The sequence below is a fragment of the Aethalodelphis obliquidens genome, unplaced genomic scaffold (assembly GCF_003676395.1).
Source record: "Aethalodelphis obliquidens isolate GAN/ISIS:26980383/991018 unplaced genomic scaffold, ASM367639v1 scaffold14, whole genome shotgun sequence".
Taxonomy (NCBI): Eukaryota; Metazoa; Chordata; class Mammalia; order Artiodactyla; family Delphinidae; genus Aethalodelphis; species Aethalodelphis obliquidens.
The window spans coordinates 31,995,357-32,014,747 of NW_020837958.1; the positions used below are offsets into that span (position 1 = coordinate 31,995,357).

At 37.5% G+C, this 19,391-nt stretch overlaps 1 protein-coding gene across 10 annotated transcripts in view; it reads left to right on the plus strand.

Moving 5' to 3' along the window:
- Window positions 1–19,391, plus strand: part of BTBD10 (BTB domain containing 10) — a 72,210-nt gene that overhangs the window by 51,591 nt on the left and 1,228 nt on the right. For 9 of the 10 annotated variants that reach the window (XM_027115336.1, XM_027115338.1, XM_027115339.1 and 6 more), the window contains 4 exons: window positions 1,732–1,834; window positions 3,321–3,441; window positions 13,335–13,532; window positions 16,057–16,167. In XM_027115336.1, coding sequence (XP_026971137.1) covers window positions 1,732–1,834; window positions 3,321–3,441; window positions 13,335–13,532; window positions 16,057–16,167 — 533 coding nt within the window. The remainder of the gene's footprint in view (window positions 1–1,731; window positions 1,835–3,320; window positions 3,442–13,334; window positions 13,533–16,056; window positions 16,168–19,391) is intronic. The other variant, XM_027115333.1, reaches the window with a different exon arrangement.

A 19,391-nucleotide genomic window follows, 5' to 3' on the forward strand; every position in this document is an offset into this window, starting at 1 on the left:
GTGTGTGTGTGTGTGTGTGTGTGTGTGTGTGTGTGTGTGTGTGTGTGATTTGTAAGTATCTCTGAATACCGAATAAATGCCAGCATGTGACACTGTTTACATTTTGAGTAGACAAATATTTCCTTTTAACATTGGCACTAGACTTTACATCTGTACGAAAAAAAATACTTGAACTCCATAGGCTTTTATGTATTATTAGAAGCATAGGGAAGATTGTTGATCGGAGCTCCTAAGAGTATGACTCAACACTGATAATACTTTATATTTTTACCTAAACTGTAAAGGAACACAGTTAAAAGGTAGAAGTAGATATTTGAAATTTTTCTTCAACTGATAGGCTACATTTTTCTTAAAACAAATGCAAAAGATTTTTTGTGTGTTTGTGATCCATATTGATCTGAAAAGTATAGCTTTCCCCTTTTGTAAAAATTTCAAGTATTTGAGAAAATTGCATGACATTTGATTCCTGAAAGACTCTCTTCTTCTTTTTTTCCCAAATCAGTGAAGGCTTCTTTTCATGTCAGTTGACGAAAGCAGATCTTTGGGGATGAAAATTAATATTCATGGGAACTGTCAAAAACAGTTGGCATTCTTTTGGAAACTTTGAAATAAAAAAGCTTTGTTGTTTATAGGTTTCTGTGTTATAACAAAAGAGGGAACTATTTAAATTGGGAAATTGTTGAATAGAAAACTTAGATCAGCCATATTTACTTTAGGAATGGTGGCATCATTGAATTCAGAGGTTCAAATTCCTTTAATCACAATTTTAAAATTTTCTTGGGAGTTATGCATTCAGCTTTTCATTTTGAAGGACCTGTTTTGCAAATTGCCTCTTTTCTAAATAGTTATTGTTAAAGGGCCAACAATATGACTTGAAAAAATATAAATTCATTTGTATTTTCTTTTTGTAAAAATTAAGAGCTTGTTACTTATTTATTTAGAATTTTCATTCTCTTCTTAACTTGGTCATTTCTCCCTACCCCAGCATTTGATTGCTTGTTTTTCAGTTCTGGAATGCAAGTATAAGAATCTTGTGCAAAATTTGTTACATTTATAGTTAAGATTGTGAAAAGTAACCTAATTTGCATACCTTTATTTTACTTTTTTTAGTTTAGATTACTATATGTGCTTCTTTATAGAATAACTTTGCCTTGAAGACAGTAGTTTTAAGGAAAAGGCACAGATAGCATAGTTTTCCCTCCCTCCCCTCCCCTCCTTTCCCCCTCCTCTCCCCCTCCCCCCCCCTCCCCTCCCCTCCCCCTGCCCTCCCCTCCCCTCTCCTCCCCTCCTCCCCTCCTCCCCTCCTCCCCTCCTCCCCTCCTCCCCTCCTCCCCTCCTCCCCTCCTCCCTCTCTCTCCCTCCGTCCCTCCCTTCCTTCCTTCCTTTCTTTTTCTGGTTAAAATTAGTATAAGAATTTCTCCTAGATTGATGGTTTTTTTTCATCCCCTGAGGTGAAGGGACTGGAAAGTTTTTTAGCTTCTGAATTTTATTAATTTATTTTGTTTTCTTATAGGGAATCTTTACTACTGTTTCCTCACACAAAAACATATTTTAATATTCCTTCATTTATTACATTTGCCTGAATAAACTTCTGATAAACATTCTTGAACTAATTTAATGACATAATTTAATGCTTAAATTATAATTCCTTTTTACTTTTGTACATGAAAACAATTTTCCCTTTTGAAGGAATATCTTAGTGATATATTTCTCAATTATTTGCTACCATAGGATGTTTGGATCTGGCAGAGAACATAACTTTACACGTCCCAATGAGAAGGGAGAGTATGAGGTGGCAGAGGGGATTGGCTCTACTGTGTTTCGAGCTATTCTGGTGAGTGCTCTTTCTTATGTGTATTGATTGAATCAGTTGACCCCTTCTTGTTAGGTACTTGGATTGGAAGCAGAGTTCTATTTGGATATCTCTATGGAAGTATCCAGGGCATTTTTAAAAAAAATACAATTTATCTTTTTTTGCTGTGTAAATATGATATAAATAAATTAATTTTATAACCTTCATAAAGATAAGATAGGGGATAATTCATCTCTTAAGTCTGCACAGGCAATTCTTTCAAGAGTTTAGTGGTAACATTTCTATAGTCACATTACTCCACCCTCCTTAATTCTATTAAATACAGTAAGTTGATAATTTTTTACTACCAGAGAATAAATGTGGCTACTGGAATTCTAATATTTTATTGCATATAACTAACAATGGACACTTACGAACATTTAAAAGTCATCTCTAAAATGTATTTCTTACCATCTTTGTTTTAAAACTTAAAAAAAAATTTAACTTTTTATTTTGAGAAATATTTGAATTAATACTACAAGTCCCTATTGTAATTTTAAATCAGTGATAAAGGTTTGATTTACAGTGTGTGACAGTTTATGCCACAGTCTGAAAATATGGTTTCCTTAGTTTTGTGGGAAGAGGAGAGGGAGGATCCTGAGGTACAAGACAGGAAAAGTAGTTGATAATGATCAGTACTAACAAGTACTTTGAAAAGTACCAGAAGATGTCTTGCTTCCATTCATGTAGCAACTTCAGAAATAATGTTGCTGTGACTCTGAACCTCAAGAAGCTTGAGGCAGATCTTAATTTTGGGGGAAGTGCCTTTTCAGCTTCCCATACTTCCATTTGACCCCCAATGGAGTTGATAAGTTTACTCCATGACTCAGCTATGCAGTAACTTATCTGTAGTTCTCGGCCAGCCCCTAACAGCATTTTAAGTAGATTTTGGAAATAATTACTATTATTGTTCGTAATAATGTGGGCAACACCAAAGAACAGTATTTGGAAGAAGAATATCTAATTATGTGTTCTGTTTGCATGTATTTGAATACTTGGATATGATTTTGAAGTTCTTTACTAAAAACCTTAAATTTTGCTCAATTCTCTAGGTAATATTTAAGGTAACTTAAAATATATCATTTAACTTCCTTAAAAAATTTTTTAAAAATGCATGGTAGTTATGTAGACAAATAATTTGTAAGGGGGAGAATACATATACATTAGCATGATATAGTAGAAAGAAGAGATGCATAATTAATGAGGAGACCTGGGTGCTAATCTTACCTCTGCTGTTAAATAATTTTATAATAACTGGGTGAGCCAGTGAACCCATTTGGACATAAATTTTTCTTGTTGGTAAAATGAAAAAGTGGTTAGGTGAACGGAGGTCCCACCTAACTTTAAAGTTCCACAATTCCTCAGAGTACCACGATTTTTGAAAATTCTACCAGCCCAAGCTTAATAATAAGTTTTGCCTACCTCGTGCACTAGATGTTTTATGCATTCTTTACTTTTTTTTTTTTAGGATTACTATAAAACAGGAATAATCCGTTGTCCTGATGGCATATCTATTCCTGAACTGAGAGAAGCTTGTGACTATCTTTGTATCTCTTTTGAATATAGTACTATTAAATGTAGAGATCTCAGTAAGTATGATGTTTTGTGTGTGAGTGTTTGTAGAGTTAAAATATATTGGAATGAAATGCCTGAAATAATGCTGTTTACCTAGACTTCAAGTATTTGTTTAATTGAATTCTAGAACACTAATACCATGAAGATTATTTGTGAAAGTCCACAGAAATCTTTGTAAGCTCTTGGTGTAATTTTCCAAAACTTTCTTTCAACTTTAATAATTTTTTTGTTTATAGACTCTCCCAGATTTCCTCTTCAACTGTCTCCTCTATCATTTGTTGCCAGTCTTCATCTCCCAGCTTGGGAGCCCTGGCTTTGGCCAAGTGTGGTATTTGCCTTCACTCCTCAGATCACATCAACCAAAAATTTATAATTTTTTTGTACTTGCCATGTAATATAACATCCTAAGCCACTTTGAAAGATATAAATAATTCTCAAAAAGAGTATTTGTCATTAAAGATTTTAGATTGAATACCAAGTACTTAGCCCTCATTTATACAAAGGGTTAAATGACTTTATCCAAGAACTTCAAACATAGTCTCAGAGCAGGGTCTAGACCTTTGGAAATCTTAACTCTGTGATTGATATTTTCCTGTCACTCCCTTCCTTAGCACCCCTCCCTTTTACTGTTACATCATGCCTAAGAAAAAAGGTGATTATACACAGAAAAGTCAAAATGTATATGAGAATTATCAAATTTTGACTTGTGTATTAAGTGGTTGGAAAAGTTCAGAAGAAGCATATGTCACTGTGGGCTAGTGGGATTGGGGAAGAGTTCAGAGGAGACAGGTAGTAAAGAGCGAATAGGAGTGATTTAGCAAGAATGGAGTAGGAAGGTTACTCATTTGGGGATTACAGATGTAAGTGATAGACTTTGGAAATAACCTAGTTGGTGCAGAGACTATATTGGGACTGGAAGGGGATGGGAATAAATAGGGGGGCCAGATTATGGAAGGTCTTTAAACTAATATTCTTACATTTTATCCTATATAATGTGGGAAGCCATTTTAAAAGTTTGCTACCTGTGATTATAGATATGTGTTAGTCCCAGATATATGGTTATCTTTACTTCATTACCTAAACTCAACACTAGTTTAGCAGAGTGGGGTCATACCTTCTCAACATTGATGTGTTAGAAATTGTGAATGGAAAATTTTATTTAAATTTGTAAGGCAACTACTATATATTTAAATGTAGCGAACCTTCATGCTTAATTATGATTTAACTTCTTGCAAATGAGTGGCCTTATTAGGTCTGTTCCTAAGTACCATTTTCTTTTTGCCAGACATTTAAAGTCTCCATAGGGACAAAGGATTGGATGGTCCACCTTTGAGTCCATTTCTATATAAATGATACTTAAAAGTTTAAAGTCAAGTAGCTGGACAGCTGAAGAGTACAGCTGTAAACTTGAACAAAGTTTTCACATCTTAAAAAATGTTTTTTTGAAATCATGAGCATTAATTATTCTAATTTATAATTCTTTGACTTCAAGTTTTGTGTTTTTTTATTCATGGGACCATTTTAATTTAACTTTATATGATTAAATGTTGAATTTTGGTGACTGTCAGATTAAAAAAACACAAGATTCCTTATAGATGAATGGATTTTAGTTCTGTAATCCTTTGGACATAGTTTACCTTGTCATCACTGTTAAGTATCATTTATTTGTTATGGAATTAAAGGTAAGAATATTTATGTGTAATAGAAAGAAAATATGTGTAATATGGTTTTTCTAAACTTCTGGCCTTTAAATAATACTTGTGTTTCTAGATTACTTGTAATATGTATTACTGGAAATTTAGAGATTCTCATAGACTTTATTGCAACAAAGCTATATAGAATTTGAAGAGATAGAAATGGTCTTGTAAAATATAAAAGGATACTGTAGGTGTAGACTTGAGTCCAAAAATGAATTTTTTCCTGCAAATATGTGCTTTTACTGAATATTGTAATGGCACTTTACACCAAAATGTCTTTTTGTCTCTTACTTAAAATTACAAAAGTACTAAATGTATATTAATAGAGCATCCTGGATTTCTTGGGCAAGTTACTTAAAACCTTGTTTCTTAGTTGCCTCATCTTTAAAATGGGAGACAGTAATATTACTTACTTCACAAGGTTGTTGTGTAGATTATTAAATGGATAGTGCTTGACACATAGTGTTAAATAAGGGTTTGCTTTAAAAAAATAGTAGCAAAATTAGGAAATAAAGGTAAAGTAAAATAAAAAATATTAAAGGATCATATTGTACATTGCTATTTTATATTTCCACATGAAAATATATTGTGAATAACTGTATTAGAAAATATGCTTTAATAACAGCTTGTTTAATGGTTTACATAGTTATCACTCATTTTCTGCATTTTTATTGAATACTCGCTTTATACTAAATATTAGGTGTGTAAAAAGCAACAAGAAAAGACAAGACCCCTGTCCTTATCATGCTTGCAGTATAGTGGGAAAAACAGATAAGTAAATTATATTGTGTTAGAGGAAGAATAGGGTACTAAATGAGCATGTAGGAGCTGTACCTAACTTCGGTGTGCGGGCTTGAGGAAGCTTTCTGGAGGAGAGGGAAGAGGAAGTGTGTTTAGGCAGAAGGAATGCTATGTTTAGTGGCAAGAAGATTAGTACAGTGAGGAAATGACTTGTTAATCTTCTGTCATAGAGCTTACCATATAGTGAAGGAACTTCGGTTGGTAGCTCCCCAACTAGACTATAATTTCTTCACTGTTTATATTCTTTTACCAGATAAGCACTGTAATCCAGAAGAGGTTTTGAGAACCAGGGCTGGACTCACAAATGAAGGCCTGGGGCTAAGAGAAATTAAAATATAGTGTCCAGGGTGAAAGTGGTATGGAAAATGAAATTTAAAGTTTGCAAAAGGACCAGTTCAGAAGGCCCAGGAAGAAAGGCACCATCCACGTGGGAGATAGTGGGATTGTAAACAAATATCAAAAAACTGAAGTTACATTTAGTTTGAGAAGGGAGATAAGAGGCAGAGACTACGTTTGGAGTCACAGAAATATAGAGACACTGAAACGACAGAGACACTTCTATGTTTTCTCTTTGTCTCCTCTCTCTTTCCTCCCCGCCTTCTCTCTCTCTCTCCCTCCCCCCCCCGCCCCCCTCTCTCTTTTTCTGCCCCACCCCAGTCTTGCTCTATTTTTCAGTTTATAGCATTAAATCAGTTTGAATTTGAGGACAGGGACTATACCTTTTCAACTTTGTGTCCGTAGTGCCAGGCACATAGTAAGGATTCAATAAACATTTGTTGAAAGAATAAACTCTTTTTATCCCTTCATGCATTGTTTAGGACGCTGTTCCACTTACTGTCATCTTCTCTAGTATCATTAGTCTTTCCCTCTTTGTATAGAGTAATCCTCAGGCTCAAACATACTCAAATCTGACCTGTGTCTGTTGTAGACATTCAGAAAACTATATCATTTGAAAACTTTTGAGCTTTTCATTGATTCTTTGAAGTTAACTTTTTGCAAGAATTAACACGTTTATTATACTGACTCCTGCTCCAACTGCTATGTCTTTCCATTTATTCACTTTTCTTTTTTGTCTTCTTCTGCAATGGTCTTATTAAGTTTACTCTTTGGTATTTTGTATTTTTGTTACTGTTGTGTGTAGAATATGTTCAGATTTTCTAACTGCTAACGTATGAGAAAATTATTGAACTTTGCATATTTATGTTTAGCCACCTAACCAAACTCTGTTTTATTTCTAATGGTTTTTCAGTTGTTTCTTTTATATTCTTGGTAGATAATTGACCCTGTTGTAAGTTAAACTTTTTATATCTTTTTGTCTTACTGAATTGACTATAATATTTTGAACAACATTAAATTTAGTGGTAATTCTGGTACCCTTGTCTTTAAAGGCATTTCCTTTAGGTTTCACTGTTAAGTCACTCTTTCTTCAAGACTGCCTCTTCGACATCCATCTTTTAGGTCTTCTGCTTTTTTTCCTCTCACTTGCTCCCTGATCCTTCATACGTTGAACGTGGTCCTTCCCAACTGTTCTGTCTTCAGCTACCTTCTCTCTCACAGAATCTATACAATTAATCTAAGTGATGCCATTCATCACTGTGGCTTTAGATATTACATATACACCATAGATTTCCAGCTGTTTTTTTTTTAATGTATTATTTATTTTTGGCTGCATTGGGTCTTTGTTGCTGTGCACGGGCTTTCTCTAGTTGTGGCAAGCAGGGGCTACTCTCCGTTGCGGTGCGTGGGCTTCTCGTTGCGGCTGGCTTCTCTTGTTGCAGAGCACGGGCTCTAGGCGCCCGGGCTTCAGTAGTTGTGGCTCGTGGGCTCTAGAGCGCAGGCTCAGTAGCTGTGGCGTACGGGCTTAGTTGCTCTGCAGTGTGTGGGATCTTCCCAGACCAGGGCTCGAACCTGTGTCCCCTGCATTGGTAGGCAGATTATTATTATTATTATTATTATTATTTTTGCGGTACGCGGGCCTTTCACTGTTGTGGCCTCTCCCGTTGCGGAGCACAGGCTCCGGACGCGCAGGCTCAGCGGCCATGGTTCACGGGCCCAGCCGCTCTGCCGCACGCGGGATCTTCCCGGACCGGGGCACGAACCCGTGTCCCCTGCATCGGTAGGCGGACTCTCAACCACTGCGCCACCAGGGAAGTCCCTCCAGCTATTTATCTCTAATTCCTACCTACCAGTTACGTATTTCTAGTTTACTATTTAACTTGTATAATTTTTTTCTTCTTAATCAGGCTTTTAATGAGTTCCATGCATATAGTACATATAGTGATGAACAAGACAGACATTGTCCCTGCATTTATGGAGTTTACAGTCTAGTGGGGAAGACAGGCATTCAACAAGTAATGAAAAGCTGTGAAAATTCAGTGACGAGATGAGATGCTGTGACAGGTGTATGGTAAAGGGGCTATGGAGGATGATTATCTGAGTCAGTGACATTAAAGCTGAGACCTAGGGCTTCCCTGGTGGTGCAGTGGTTGAGAGTCGGCCTGCCAATGCAGGGGACACAGGTTCGTGTCCCAGTCTGGGAAGATCCCACATGCCGCAGAGCGGCTGGGCCTGTGAGCCATGGCCGCTGAGCCTGCGCGTCCAGAGCCTGTGCTCCGCAATGGGAGAGGCCACAACAGTGAAAGGCCCGCGTACCGCAAAAAAAAAAATAAATAAAATAAAAAATGCTGAGACCTAAGGGAATGGAAAAGAGAGTGAGAAGCTCTCCAGGCAGCAGAAATGGTATTTGCAGAGGCTCTCAAGTTGGAAGGAATATGTCATGCTTAAGGCACTGAAAGAAGGGAAACATGGCTACAGTGGAGGAGGTAGAGCATGAGTGGTGAGATATAAGGCCAGAGAAGTAGGGAGAAAACAAAACTTATTAACTAAATAAATGTTTATTAACTGTACATTCTCTACCAAGCCCTGTGCTAAGTTCTGGGGATGCAGCAGGAACAAACCAGGCAAAACTTCCTGTTCTAATGGAACTTACACTCTTTTGGGGGAGACAGACAATAGACAAGGTAAACAAGTAACATATGAACAAATAACATGGTATGTTAGATAGTGATATGTGCTGAGGAGGGAGAAAAAAGTAAGGAAGGGACAAAGAGTAATATGAGAGGCTTTCATTGCAGAGGAAAATTGAAGTAAATTCCAAACAGAGGTTAACAGTGAGAGCAAATGTTGAAGCAGTTTGCCTGGCATGTTTGAGAGCAGCAGAGGCTAGTATAGTTGGAGTGGAGTGAGTGAGGGTGTCAGTAGTAGGAGATGAGGTCCAGGGGAGCGAGGTCGTGTAGGGCCTTTATCTTTTGGCTTTTACTCTGAGTGAGATAAGCCATTGGAGGGTTTTGAACAGAGAAGTGATATGATCTGTAAGGCTGCCATGTTTTACCATTTCATGGACTCGCTGTTTGCACAGAATTCAATGTAGACTCATGCAGTGCTGTATTCCTGATCTGACGTATGCTTTAAAAGAATCACTGTTGGCTATTGGGTTGGAAATGGACTGGAAGAGGAATTAAGATACAAAGAGGTAATTAGGAAGCTATTATCATAATTCAAATAAGAGATGATGGTGGCTTAAATCAGGGTGGAAACAGTGAGAAGTGATCAGATTCTGGATATATTGGATGGTAGAGTTGTAAGCATTTGCTTGCTGATTGAATATGAGGTGGGAAAGAGAGAAAAGGACTTTACCTGGAAGTGTGGAGTTGCCATTAATTGAGATGGGGGGAGACTTCATGGGGAGCAGAAATTTAAAAGCTTGATTTTGGACATGTTAAATTTGAAATACCTATTAGACCTTCAAGTAGAAATGCTGAGTAGGGCATTGGGTATACATGTCTAAAGAGAGAAGTGTGGGCTGTTTATATGCGGGAGTCATCACTATATGGATAGTATTTAAAGGACTGTGCACACTGATCTGGAACCTCCTTTTACACATAACAGGCTTAAGGACCAAGTTGAGGATTTGGGACTTTTATTCTAAGGATAGTACAAGCCATAAAAGGTTTAAACTAGAGACACCTATTTAGATTTGTTTGTCTGCGGTGGGGGAGATGAATTACACAGGGGCAGAGGCAACTGATGGGTTCTACAGTAGTTTGGGTTAGAGTTACTGATGACTTGGACTGCGGGGGGCAGGGGTGCAGTGGGGCTGGACTGTGTTTTGGTTGTAACTGTTGTTCTGTCACAGACCATTCCAAACTTCGTAGCATAAAGTGTGATTATTCTTATTTTGTGGGCCAAGAATTCAGACAGGGTACAACAGAGATAGCTTATGTCTGCTTCACAATGTTTGCGGCCTCATCTTGTGAAGAATTGAAAGGATGAGGTGACTGAAAAGGATGAAGGCTTCTTCACTCACATGTCTGCACCTGAAGTGGGACAACTCAAAGGCTGCGTTCAGTGAAGACTGTCAGACAGAGTAGCTCCACGTGACCTCTTCATGCGGCTTGGGCTTCTCCAGGCCTGGAGACTGGGTTCAGAGAGGAAGCATCTGTAGAGCAAGCATTCCCAAGACCAAGGCAGAACCACAAGTCATTTTCCCCTCACCTCTGCTGTGCTCCCCTGGTTACAAGCAAGTCAGTACAACCAGCCTAAATTGAAGGAGAGAGGAATTGGACTTCTCTTGCTGGGAGGAGATATCAAAGTCACATTGCAGAAAAGCATGTGGCATAAGAGATTTTGCAGCTATCTTTGGAAAATAGCATCTTCCAGAGAGGAAATGACACAATTCAAGATGTATTTAAGAGGTGGACTTGTTAGGTCTTGGGGAATGATTGAATTAAGAGATGAAAAAGGAATCAAATATTCATTCATTTATTCTACAAATATTTAAGAGCTTGTTATATGATTAGCACTCTTCTGTGATGATTCTGAGAACTTGAGTGGATGGTGGTGCCATTTACTGATTTCGAAAACACTGCAGAGAGATAGAGACAGAAATGATTAAGTTCAATTTGGAGTATATTGAGTTTGAGGTGCCGGTGAGGGGGCATCCGAGTGGAGATTTCCAGGAGGCAGTTGAGTATAATGCATCTAGAATATAGAAGGCAGAATTAGTAGAATAAATTTGAGAATTGTCAGCATAAGGTGAGAGGAAAAAAAACGTAGAACTTCCCTGAGAAATAACAATACTTAATGACAGGCTGGAGGAGAAAAAGTTGACAAAGGTGACTGAAGAAGAACAGCCAGAGAGGAGAAAGAAAACCAGGGACGGTAGTATCAGACCTTAGGGATGAGAGTATTTTAAGGAGGGAGTGGTCCCTGTAAGGCATTCCATCAAGAGGTCAGATAAGATCATGATTAAAAGTTGTTGATTGTCAGGCAGAAGACCTAGATAGACATTTCTTCAAAGAAGACATACAGATGGCCAGTGGGCACATGAACCGATGCTCGTCATTGCTAATTATTAGAGAAATGCAGATCAAAACTAGAGGTACCACCTCACACCTGTCAGAATGGCCATCATTAAAAAGTCTACAGATAACAAATCCTGGAGAGGGTGTGGAGAAAAGGGAACCCTCTTACACTGTTTGTGAGAATGTAAATTGGTGCACTCACTATGGAAAACAGTATGGAGGTTCCTCAAAAAAAAAACAGAGTTGCCATATGATCCAGCAATCCCATTCCTGGGCATATGCCCAGACAAAACTAATTTGAAAAGTTACATGCACCCCTATTTCATAGCAGCACTATTTACAATAGCCAAGACATGGAAACTACCTAAATGTTGTCTATCAACAGATGAATGGACAAAGAAGATGTGGTGTGCGTGTGTGTGTATGTATGTGTGCGTGTGCGCACACACATACACACACACACATACACACACTGGAATGTTACTCAGCCATAAAAAAGAATGAAATAATGCCATTTGCAGCGATATGGATGGACCTAGAGATTATCATAGTAAGTGAAGTAAGTCAGAAAGAGAAAGACTAATACTGTATGATATCACTTATTTGTGGAATCTAAAATATGACACAAATGAACATATCTACAAAACAGAAACAGACTCACAGACATAGAGAACAGACTTGTGGTTGCCAAGGGAGAGGGGCATGGGGGAGGGGAGGATTGGGAGTTTGGGACTAGCAGATACAAACTATTATATATAGAATGGATAAACAAAAATGTCCTACTGTATAACACAGGGAACTATATTCAATATCCTGTGATAAACTATAATGGAAAAGAATATGAAAAAGAATATATGTAAAACTGAATCACTTTGCAGAAATTAACAACATTGTAAATCAACTATACTTCAGTAAAAGTTTTTTAAAAAGATGTTCATTGTCTTGAACAATCTAGAGGTCATTTGGAGACTGTATGTCAAGGGCTCTTTTGAGTAGTGAGTGTGGAAGTCAGATTGGAATTGGTTCAGAAGTTAGGGGAAAGAGAATGTGTTTATATATATATATAGGAGTTTGACTATAAAGGGAATTTTAAAAATCACAATAGAAGTAGCCAGCCTAGAGAGAGACATGGCTAAATCATAATATTATAATTATTTAATCATGTATTATATTAATAGTTATTATATAATTAGACAACATGTTGTAGGGGGAAAAAAAGCTCTAATTTGGGAGACTACAGATTTGAGTTTTAGTGTCTTCTCTTACCCTCCCAGTAGTTCCTGCGATGGTAGAGCCTTAGATAAGAGATAGGACATTGCCATTGAAATAGGAATAAAATAAAAATGATTAGGTCAGTGCAGGTGAGTTTGTGACTGTGTATTTGGAAACTTAAAGTTGTTCATTGTGGCTGTACTTAAGAAGGATCAAGTGAAGTGCATCTTTCATTCCTCTCAATTCTAGGGTCACATAAGCAATGTAATTCCTGTACCGTGCTATATTTTGCTTGACCTTTTACCATCCTTATCCCAGAGCCAGTTGACCCTTTTCATCTCACTCCTCTTCCTACACAGTAATATCAGTGTTGTTTGTAAATAATTTTCTGAGAAAGAAAATGTGGGAGATGGAATATGGGGGCTATTTTATTTCGTATGGATAATCTGAAAAAATATCCTTAGGATATACTTTAAGATATAACTGCATACATTGATGGAAGACAAAATGATGTAGTAAAAAATACCCTGGAGGGTAGACTTAATTCTGATTGTGCAAATTAGTTTTGTAACCTTAGGCAGATTGCTTCATGATGTGTAAAATGAAGGGGCTTGTGTTGGATGGCTTTAATTGGCCCTTCTTGCTGTAAGATTCTACAGTTCCATAAGAACTCTTCCTGGGCAAAGTTTTGTTGACTAAAGAATAACCACTATATTGTCTACAGGATCCCGAAGTAGATGCTGAACTACTCTGCTGTTTTGTTTGTTGTTTCTGCTGTTCTTTTACTTATCAGTCACCCCCAAAATGAAGATATTTTTGTGGCTTTTATTTCAGGTGCCCTAATGCATGAGTTATCAAATGATGGTGCTCGTAGACAGTTCGAATTTTACCTGGAAGAAATGATTCTGCCTCTCATGGTAGCTAGTGCCCAGAGTGGGGAACGTGAATGCCACATAGTGGTGCTTACAGACGATGATGTGGTTGATTGGGATGAAGAGTATCCACCACAGATGGGAGAAGAATATTCACAAAGTAAGTCCTGTGGCATATTTTCTCTCTCAAATCATCACAGATTTTCTCTTTATCTTTTACAATATTGATCAAAGGACAGTTTTTATAAAGAAAGTATGTTGAACTCTTACTTATACCAGGAGTTGGCAAACTACAGCCTGTGGGCCAAATCCAGCCTTTTGCCTGTTTTTATAAACAAAGTTATATGTATTGTCTGTGGCTGCTTATGCGCTACAATGGCAGAGTGGAGTAGTTGGAATGAAGACCGCATGGCTAGCAAAGCCCAAAGTGTTTACTATCTGGCCCTTTACAGAAAAAGTGTACCCGCCCATGTCATGCACAGAAATGGTTTGCTTTTTGTTGAGTATCTGGATCTTAATGATTTTTTTTCTTTGCATTTAGAAGCATCCAAGAGAGGTAGATCCTGGAATAGTAGATAATAAAAAAATAAGTTGTTTTTTTTAGATGAATTTCTATGTGTATATAAAATGAGAAGCTTCAACTCAGTGATTGCAAAGATGACTTTAAGTTCTAAGACATTCCTTTTTTAATGTCATAAGTGTTCCTGGAGGATAACAGTGACCCTTCCGAAAAGCTTTGCAGAACTTTAGGTATTTCTGACCAAAACGGCACATCTTGAGCAGCAGTGACTAACTTTTTTCTTATTGCGCTTCCAAACTTTTTCTGATTAGAACCTTTTGATTTTTTTTTTTTCTGTTAGAAAATTTATCTCATATTGGTTTGGTTTTGTTTTCATGGTGAACCCAATCTAGTATTTTTGAACAGCTTCATAGATTGAGAAAAAGAGTTAAAAGAATGATTTGAGGAGCTAGGTAAAATAGCCCAACATCTTGTTCTGTCCTCCAGTCTGTGTTGACTCGGTAAGGATTAGGGTTTAAGTAAAAAGTACACGATTATAGAAAGTATGGAGCCCTTTAAGCTCTGATTTTTCCATTTTACTTACCCTTTTCTAAAAATAAAGCAGACTAAGTGGTATTCTTTTTTATTTTAATTCTAAAGATTTTCATTAGATTACGTTATCGTAGCGCTTTTCAGAATTTACATTGAGACATTTCCTTTGCATGATACACTTGAACAACTATTCTGACTCTTCTGTGGACAGTTAGAATAATAAAATGTTACTATTTCCTCATTCCTAGGCTCTTTGCTGACAATGGTTTTCTATAATAATATGTGGAATAAAAAGTTGAACAAAGCACAGGAAAAATAAAAGGTTACCAAAAATCAGAAGAAATACACTAAATCATTTTCTGTGTAGAAAAAGGAATGAACAAACTTTTACTTTTCAAAAAGTTTGACTCCGAGAGAGTAGAGCCAGGTGTAGAGCACAGAAATGATATTATGGTGATACAGGAATAATAATAGACCTGGGCTTTTCCTTTTTAGTTATTGAGCTTTTCATTTCAATGTTTTTTGGTTTGTTTTTTGTTTCTTACCTTAAACATTGAAGCTTAAAAGGACTGGAAACATTTTTACTCAATTTGTCTATAAATATGTTTCATTTTGTGCCAAGATGTTCCAACGTAAAGAAGATACATTTGAGTAGACAGAGATGAGATAGCCTCTTCAGCCTGATTTTCCTAAATGTGACATTATACCACCACCCATTCTGAGATGTCAAAAAATCTTTATCTTAAAATAATGTCAGTAGTCTTAAGGATGTAGTAATAATCACAAATTTACTCCATGAGTAGCTTCTGTATACGTTTTTTTCCTTTTATTGGCTCTTAAACCAGCATGTTTGGTTTGTGAGTGTGTTTTTCTTTTTTTGAAAAAACCTTTGCAGTTCACCTTTTAAGGGAGATAACTCCACCTGAAAGAGAGAAGGCGAGGAAGGTCCATCAGTCTAACTCCCTGAAGTGCCCAGCACATTTGGAAGACTCAACATGTTGTCAGTGGAATGTCTGTCCTTTGCAAAGCCAGTTTGCTCTAAACAGACTAACCTAGGCAGAACATGCTCGAATCTGCCATTTTTAACATCTATATTAAATGGGACTGTTCGCCTGAATGGAAAACAGTTTGTGGGGTGGGCCTTTGTTTTGGGGGAGTTATTAATAGTTGCTCAATCCATGAAATGCAAGATGTATCCATTTTGTACTTTCTGACAAGGCAGTTTTTTCCCCTCCAGATGAGGCCTTGTAGGCATCAGAGCAAAGTCCTTTACTTTGCCTGCTTGATAATCATGTGATACCTTTTTTTTGGTTCTCTTTATTTGAAGAAATTGGGGCAGATCCCATTGCAATAAGTTTGTATATGATATATCTTTCAGAAGGAGATTCTTCCTATGGATTGGGTTATCTGATTGGTTATTAAAGCTTTTCTTGTTTCAACTTATGTAGACATTTGCTTATGTATTAACTGTACTGAATTGTCCTGTCATGTTGGCTAGTCATCCTTTGGCATCACTGCATCCATTATTTGGGCTTTTAGGGTTGTCAGGCCCCTTTGATGATCAAGATAAACTTGAGTCATCTCCAAGTACTTTGATTTTAATAAGAAAATATTTTTGTCTCTTTGTTTCCAGTTATTTATAGCACAAAATTATATAGATTTTTCAAGTACATTGAAAACAGAGATGTGGCCAAATCAGTTTTGAAGGAGAGGGGTCTTAAGAAGATTAGATTGGGAATAGAAGGTAAGACATTTTCACTATTTTCTATTAATTTTCTTTTGAAAAAAGCAAGGTTAAACAACTGGATCCCATTGAGAATATAGTTTGAATATTTTGAGAAAAATTTAGACAAATGATTACTGAATGCTCATGCAGTAGACATATAAATAACAAAAATCAGCTTCCTTTATCTGAGATGATAAATAGAAGGCCATTAGAAATTATTATTCATTCCATAAGATCCCTAGCAATATTGAGATATGAATTTGTCTTTTCTGCTGTCGCCCGACTTCATGCATTTTTGACTAAGCCCATGGAGTGTGTTTGGCACGCATGTGTGTATATTCCCGTAAGACTGACAGGACTCTGCCTAGTAGTGATCGTGATCAAAGCTCAACAGAATTAAAATCTAGTACTTTCTGAAAATTCATGTAAAAACAGTGCTAGTAGCTTACTAGTGTCTTAAAGTATAATAGCTTATTTTCAAATTAAATTGAATTGCAAATATACTTCATCTTACTTAAATGCATACTTTTTAGATTGCTTTTTACTTTATGATTTAAATGAATTTTTGTCAGATGCTTCTTTTATTTTAAAGTGTCCTTACTAAAAACAAAATATCTTCTTTGGCATACCATAGTAAAGGGTAAAGACTGCTTGTGTTCAGAGCCTATGATTTAATAGCTGTATGACCTTGGCCAAGGCACTTTACTTCTCTTTGCCTTCGTTTCCTCATCTAAAATGGGAGCATTAATAAGTACTTTATAGGGTTATTGTGAGGACAGAATGAGTTAAAATAGGGCCTAGCACATAGTAATTTCTGTGTTTGTGATGGTGATAACGAAGATTGTGGTGTTCAGATCAATGACCAGATAAACTTCTGGAGATAGCTGTAATGGGCTACTGAGACATATAGAAGAATGACCAGAAACAGGGTCTTTGTGGGAAGGGGAGGAAACTTTGGGCTTAAAAAAGAGGACACATTAGCTTCCCCAGTATGTCCCCTCTTCTGTGATTTTGCAAACGATGGGATTTAGCTGTTTCCTTTCAGAGCTAAAGAGAAGGTAACTGGAGGGAGCTACTTTAGATGAGTGGGCAGGGGAGCAGTTATTTGATCTGAAGCCTGATGACAAGTGGGTTGGAACTAGATTGTAAAAAATAAAGCCTTATATACTGTGCTGAGGAGGATGGACCTTCCTCTTTAAGCATGAGGGCGTCATTGGTAGTTTTAAAGCAAGGATGTAATATGATTACACTTGTGTTAGAGTGGTGATTCTGTGTGGAGGGCAGAGTGGAATACACTGAGATGGGAATTTTAAAGACTTTTAATAGTCCAAAAGCAATCAAGGACAAGGGAATAATAGAGGGTAGAAACCTTTCTGATCTCTACTGCTGCCCTTCAGCTGGTAATTGAGTGGAAGTATGAAACGAAGAAGACATTCTACAAAAGGTCCTTAGAAGGTATTTAGTCCTTGCCCCTGTTCCCCCTCACCTCAACCACATACACACGCCACACGTGGCTAAATATACTAGCTACCTACGATGCCTACATAACATCCTCCTATGCAAGAATCCTTAATTGAGTCCCTACTATGTGAGGCCTTTGTATTTTTTTCTGATTCTAACTATGGTCTAACTATGGCCTATGGGCCAAATCCAGCCCATTACCTGTTTTTTATAAATCAAGTTTTATTGGAACATAGACATGCTCATTAATTTATGTATTGTCTGTGGCTGATTTCACTTTACAACAGCATAGTTGAGTGGGTGTGATAGAGACCATATGGCCTACAAGCCTGAAATATTTACCGTCTGGCCCTTTACAGAAAATGTTCACCAGTACTTGGTCTAAACTAGCAATTCATGCTAGTGGGAAGGAGAGAAGGAACTTTTGATAGCATCTAAGGAAAGTATGTCTTCAGAGAAATTGCCTTACTAGTAAATGACTGAAATTTTTCCGAAACCAGGATGGTTGTTACCAGTTGTTACTCTTCAGTGGTTATCATCTAAGATGAGGAAGATATAATTAATTAGGGAAAGCTGTGTTGACTGAAAAAAATGCACAACCTGAATGTTCAGAATTATGTTTTATTTGGTGGCCTTACTGAGGACTATAGCCTGTGATACAGCCTCTCAGACAGCTCTGAGAAACTGTTCCAAAGAGGTAAGGGAGGAGCCAGGATATATAGGAGTTTTTGCTGGGAAAAAAAAAAAAATCAGAAGATTACTGCTCATCACAAAAAACAGACATCTCAAGTTAATGATTTTAGCGCCTCTCTATGTTTGGGGAGGTGCAGGAGTCTAGGCTTGTTGCAATTATTCCTTTAATACGCATCTTAACTGTCTAGGGCCAGTATCCTGTTTTTCTCCATCCTGAATTCCCCTCAGGAGCATCCTTGGGTGGGGGTGGCTGCAGTGGCTGATGGCTTGATGGCCGCAACATCCTTGTTTACTGACATGGCAAGCAACGTTTTTTTTTTTTTTGTCCACAGCTGCTTTGGCCATTGGCAGTTTGTCCATTGCCAATCTAAATGAACTGCCTGGTTGTTGGGAGTAGTAACATTTAAATGATATAGGGGTTAAAATATTGGCTTTGCTGACCTAGGTGCAGAAGTACCTGGAATTAGCGAAGCTGGAGAGTTCTACGGCTCCTTGTCACTTAACAGTAAAAAGGAAAGGAAAACCCAGAAAAATATGAAGATGAGATTTACGTTTAAAGAAAGTAGAAGGCTACGGGGACTTCCCTGGTGGCGCAGTGGTTGAGAGTCCTCCTGCCGATGCAGGGGACACGGGTTCGTGCCCTGGTCCGGGAAGATCCCACATGCCGCGGAGCGGCTGGGCCCGTGAGCCATGGCCGCTGAGCCTGCACGTCCGGAGCCTGTGCTCCGCAACGGGAGAGGCCACAACAGTGAGAAGCCCATGTACCACAAAAAAAAAAAAAAAAAAAAAAAAAAAAAAAGTAGAAGGCTAATACTGCAGTAAGTTGCAGGCCTTGAGGCCAGATAATCCTGCAAAAGGAAGGGTTCAGGGATATTAAGGATATACAACTAGAGCCCATGATGCACTAGATTACATACCATTGTATTAGGGACCCAGCCCCTCCATGCTTTCCGCATGTTATTCTGGTAGTTGGTGGATGGTGGGAGGTTTTGTGAATTACATCAGTAGAATTTCAGTTTCTTGCTGTTGAACTAATGACCAAGGGGATAGAATATTGAATTCCCTTCTTTGTTTTGTTTGTTCAAGAA